Source organism: Alligator sinensis, unplaced genomic scaffold (assembly GCF_000455745.1).
Source record: "Alligator sinensis unplaced genomic scaffold, ASM45574v1 scaffold251_1, whole genome shotgun sequence".
NCBI classification, from domain to species: Eukaryota; Metazoa; Chordata; order Crocodylia; family Alligatoridae; genus Alligator; species Alligator sinensis.
Genome location: NW_005842503.1, coordinates 43,302 through 48,306, shown reverse-complemented (window position 1 = coordinate 48,306; position 5,005 = coordinate 43,302). Strand labels below are relative to the sequence as shown.

General features: G+C 42.1%; 1 protein-coding gene across 5 annotated transcripts in view; it reads right to left on the bottom strand.

The window, feature by feature from the left end:
* SMPX (small muscle protein X-linked) overlaps positions 1–5,005 on the bottom strand; it is a 78,193-nt gene that overhangs the window by 53,044 nt on the left and 20,144 nt on the right. For 2 of the 5 annotated variants that reach the window (XM_025213028.1, XM_006031378.3), the window contains exon 4: positions 3,606–3,759. In XM_025213028.1, the coding sequence (XP_025068813.1) occupies positions 3,619–3,759 (141 nt within the window). In that variant the 3' untranslated portion in view covers positions 3,606–3,618. Of the gene's footprint in view, positions 1–2,456; positions 3,570–3,605; positions 3,760–5,005 lie in introns of those variants that run through there. The other 3 variants (XM_025213027.1, XM_025213025.1, XM_025213029.1) reach the window with 3 other exon arrangements.

Sequence of the window (5,005 nt, the reverse complement as noted above, 5' to 3'; positions counted from 1 at the left end):
ACGTGCGGGCACTTAGTATGATGGAGTCACGAGCATCATAAGCCACCTGAACCCTGGCTGCTTAACTAAGGAGAAGGGCTGGCCATCCACAGCAGCATCTCTCCAGTGCTCTGAGTGATCTCACTCACCCTTGAAGTATGCCCCCTCCTGTCTGCCTTTCCTCCAATGTTTTCCCCAGTGCTCTGGGTGATCTCACTTGCCCTTGCTTTGTGCCCTTCTTTCTGTCCACCTTTCCCTTGGACATGCTTCCACTGGTGCCTGGCTGAAGAGGAGCATGGGCAAGGGAGTGGTGCCTGCGGAGATGCATCCCCTTGGTGCTCATATGTATGTTATGTTCTCTTGCCTTGGCTGGTTTTGGCTCGGCAGTGCAGGCAGATAGTGTATGTGGGATCATCTGCCAGCTCAAAATGATCCCAGACCACGCTACCTGCTTGCTTCTCGGGTGAGGATGCATGTGTGGATGCTGCAATTTCCCCCTCTTCAGCAGGCAGAGAAACAACAACAGAAGGAGCAGACTCAGCTATCCTGAGTAGGCAGAGGCACAGCAAGAGGAGCAGCGGACTCAGCGAAGCCTATTATCTCCACCTCTACGTCAACCTCCTCCGAAGTACCTTCCGGGGAAGGAGACCTTGATCTAGGGGAAACTTGAGGAGTGTGGAGCACAAACTCAGATGATTCCCCCTCCTCCCCCAGAATTTCTCTTGCTAGGGCACTGAGATCCAGATCCAGCTCTTCCTCTGGCACTGGAAGGCTCAGCATGGGAATTGAAATGGGGGTGGAGGAGACTGTCATGCTGGTGCTGCTGCTGCTGCTTGTTGTCGTGGCAGGGGGTGGGGACTATGGCTGGTGCTCTTGGAGGGATGCAGACTCAGGCATAGGCAGTGGCACTGGCATTGCCCCCCTCTCCTTGCTGCCTGTACTAGTGGAAGCCTCATGCCTGCTTGTTGTAGAAAAGAGGCCCAGTTTGGGGGGCAAGGAACTTACACCTCTCACTCTACCTCCTCTTCTGCCCCTCCCTGAAGGCTTGCCAGCTGCCTTTCCAGTAACTTCATGGTGTGTTTCATAGTGTCTTGCCTTTATACAAATATATAAATGTATATGCGCCTTCCTATATAAATTCTATAGTATAATATGCAAGATAAATGTATAAAAATAAACATATATAAATGTATATGTGCCTTCTTATATAAATTATATAGTATAATATGCAATATAATTATGAAATTGAAAAGAATACATCAGTGAATATAATAATAAAATAAAAGGGTCTAGAAAGAAAGCAAAAGGTACTGCGGAATCTCACTTGCTAGACTAGCAAGTAGGAAATCAAATCAACGGTAGTAGCCTTTGTTGTCTAATGCTCCTGAGCTTCTGGAAGATAGCTCAGTAACTGACCCCAAGGGAGAAAGCAGGCCAGTTCGAACAATGCTGCCTTTTATGCTGTTTTTCCATCTCTCCCCCAGAGCACTGGGGTTGGAAGGGACCTCAGGGAAGGATGACGGTCACTGGTCAGCTACACAGTCAATATGAGAGCAGTCCTTCTCCCCTCCTCCCCCTCCCTCTCTTTACTTTCTGTTTCCCTGCAGGCAAGCCCAGTTTCAGCTTCAAAACTCGATACGTTTTGAAACATTTCGACTGCCCTTGTTTTGTTTTGAGGCTGTTTCGGGGCCCTTCATTTTGTTTTGATTTTGCTGTTTTGAGTTCGAAATGAGTTGTAATGGCAGTGAATTGAAACAGCCGGCGAAATTTCGCACAGCCTTAATAATTAGGTCATCTAGTTCAACTGCCTTTCGCTTGTTTTATGGCTACTTCTATATACAATGTTTTTACGGTCCTCTCCCACTTCTTTAAGTGACTATTTTCATTTACATAATGGAGTTAAATAAAAGCCATTGTTTTATCTGGTATTCAGCTTAGGCTGTCTCTGTTTATTTTCCAGACCTAAGAAAGGCCACTTTGTGCCTGAAAGCTTATTTAACATCTCTCCCAACTATATAGTTGGTCCAGTAAAAGATATTACCAAAAAAATCCTTACTTCTCACATCAGAAGAAAGTCAGGAGCTGAGGAGGAAGAACTGCAATGCCAAACCATTTTGCTGCCTAATGATATGAGAGCTTTAAAGACTATTTGTTTGGGTAGCTATCCCTTGTATTGTCTTTGAATGAACTGCGGTGCCTATGATAAACATAATTGCCTGATCCTCCCTAGACTAATTATAAGATAACAATTTCTAAACCCCGAGACTAACAGTGATCTGAAATTAATCTGGGGTTAAATTTATGTCTGATTTTTTCTTGCTGAGGGAAATCTCTTTAAAGTTCTGCATTAAAAATTCATATTTCTCAGGGCACTGCTTTAGTCTGATGATTATAATATTACATTTTACAAATGTTAATTTCCTTTTTCACAAGTTTTCTGAAGAAAGAGTCTCTGTTGTTTCTTTCAAATCACTAGAACATTATGAAACAGCAGGGTATAAACAATAAAGAACTGAGTATATTTTTTAAAGTGGACATATTTATGCTGTACATAAAAACAAATGAAAGGTATCGTGTATGTTTTTCAGAGCAAATCGCTCTGACTGCACATCATCTCCTTCAAGGCCCCTGGTACTGTGCTATTCTGTGGTTACAAAATTCTTCTGCATTATATTTTTATATTCCTTTGTTCTTCTTGTATGTGCTTTTATAGAAGATTCCAGATGCCTTTCTTTTATTTAACATGGGGCTCTTCTGCCTTTTTTTCCAGGATACAAAGGACTTGTTTCAATAGAAATAATTGGCAAAAGTACTGTTCAGAAAGATACTATGTGACACAAATATCTTGTTCTATTTGTAGTGGCATTCTGTGTTGCCCCTCACTGTAGAAATGAATTCTCATTGTTGCTGCCTGATGCATCTCTAACTGATTCAGGCTTTTGAAGAGAGTTAGGCAATAATTCCTTTGATAGAGATGGATTATCATTGCTCTGAAACTCATAATGTAAGACAACAGGGGAAGATTTTGAGAGATTTGCAGGACTTGTTTGAAATCGGATGAAAAATTAGTTCAAAATTAAAGTCTTTGTTAAAATAATGATTTTGTCCTTTAATAAAGCTGTGACACTAATCACAGATGCTTAGGTGTTTATCTTCGAATCAGCAGAGTTAAATGTTATACTAAAGGAAGCAAAGAAAACTTGCTAACCTAGCTTCCCAACATTATAATTAATTTCTTTGCAGATCATATATATAAGTTGTATAGTCTGACTCATGCTTTGTACAGACAGGGATGTGTATGTTTCTGAGAAAATAACTTGGCTGACTGCAGTATTCAGGATAGCAGAGGATTTTTGTTCATGTGGCTAGAACGTGACAAAAATATTCAGATGCAAACTCCCAGGTACTCTACTAAAATGTTGGGTTTTAAATGCTGTAGGATTCCAGTGGAATATGCTTCTATTTTATATCTTAGTTTTATGCTTCTACTTTATATACTTCTTTCAAATGTAAGGGCTGACTCAGAGCCTACAGAAGTCAACAGAAAGCTTTCCTTTGACATATATGTGCTTTGGAACAGCCAGTTGTTCCTGGAGGAATAAAAAAGAAAAAAATCTTTTACTAACCTGTTTGTTTCTACTACTGCTCAGCTCTGGGGACAAATTTCAGCTCACTTTTTATATTCTGAATCTCTGATAAGTTGACAGCAGGGCCTGGAAGTTTCTTGGCTCCTGGGAGAAGCTTCTTCTCCTTTTCTTCCTCTGTAGAAGCAGGAGGGTTCTGTAGAAAGAGAAAATAGTCACCTCGCAACAACAGGAATCTCTTGAGCATAAATGTAGGTCAGCTGAGTGGGAAATGTGAAGAGCTTATTTCAATGCTAAATGTGATCACAAAAACAAAACAAAACTGGACAAATGGGGAAGATTAACTTGGTTGCTAGATGACCTGAAAGAATATACCCTGAAAAATAAACTAATAATATGCACTCAGTGCACAAAGGTTTACATGTCCTCTCTTACAATGTTAAGGGAATAATAGGCAGTCAATGGGGCAAAGGGTGATGGATCCCTCCAAAGAAGAAAGATCCCTTCTCTATTTAAAGAAAAACCAACTTGTCTATTGCTATGATGTAACTATCTGTGCAGTTGCTGAGAAACCTCATGCCTTGAACCTGGGATTGTAATCCCACAAACCTTCAGTGTCCCTGAAAAACTGAGCTGTAAGGAGAGTTAATATGGGTTCTGAAGCCTGATCCAGAGCCTGTTGAACTCAGCAAGAATCTCTCTCTAATTCCTCCTACAATTATTCTTTAACATTTGTATTCTGGTAGTATCTAAAGGTTATAGCCAAGCTAGATCCTGTTTTGTTAGGCCCTATCATACATGACTATCACTAGGCATGTCTACACTGTCACAACCCAAGGGTGTGATTTTTGTTTTGTGAGTGCTTCGGCACTGCTAAATTGTTCCCACTAAATTGCAGCTTCTTTGCACGGTGTTTTCTGCTGCAGAGGAGAACCCCGGTGCAAAAGAATTCCCGCCACCGGTAGCTTTCTTTGCAGGGTGCATTTCTTTGTTGCAGCACAGAAATGCACGTTGCAAGGAGCTCCCACCATTCGTATTCAAATTTGTGCCCCACCATTGGCTAGTTCTAAATTATTCCCACGTGGCAGCTAGCGATTGGCTTGCTAGCCGTATAAGAGGCTTGAGTGGTTTCCGCCCAAGTTGGAGGACTCCACGAACACCAGGAGGAGGAGACTTCACACTGTGTGAAGATCTCTAAGTGCTGCGGAGCCTATTGGACCCAGCGCATTTAAAGCAGGCAACAGGGGTCTGATCAGCCTCTAGCCTCTCCCTGTCACCGAGTGCAATCCTCGACGTATCCCCTTCCCTGTGCACAAAAAGATCCACAGAGCCTAGCAAACTTCGTATGAGTCTATTCACTTCGAATCCCTGCGTGCAAGTTCCACGAAGCCTAGCAAACTTCGTGTGAGTCTATTCAGAGCTCTTTTCTTCGAGTACTTTCT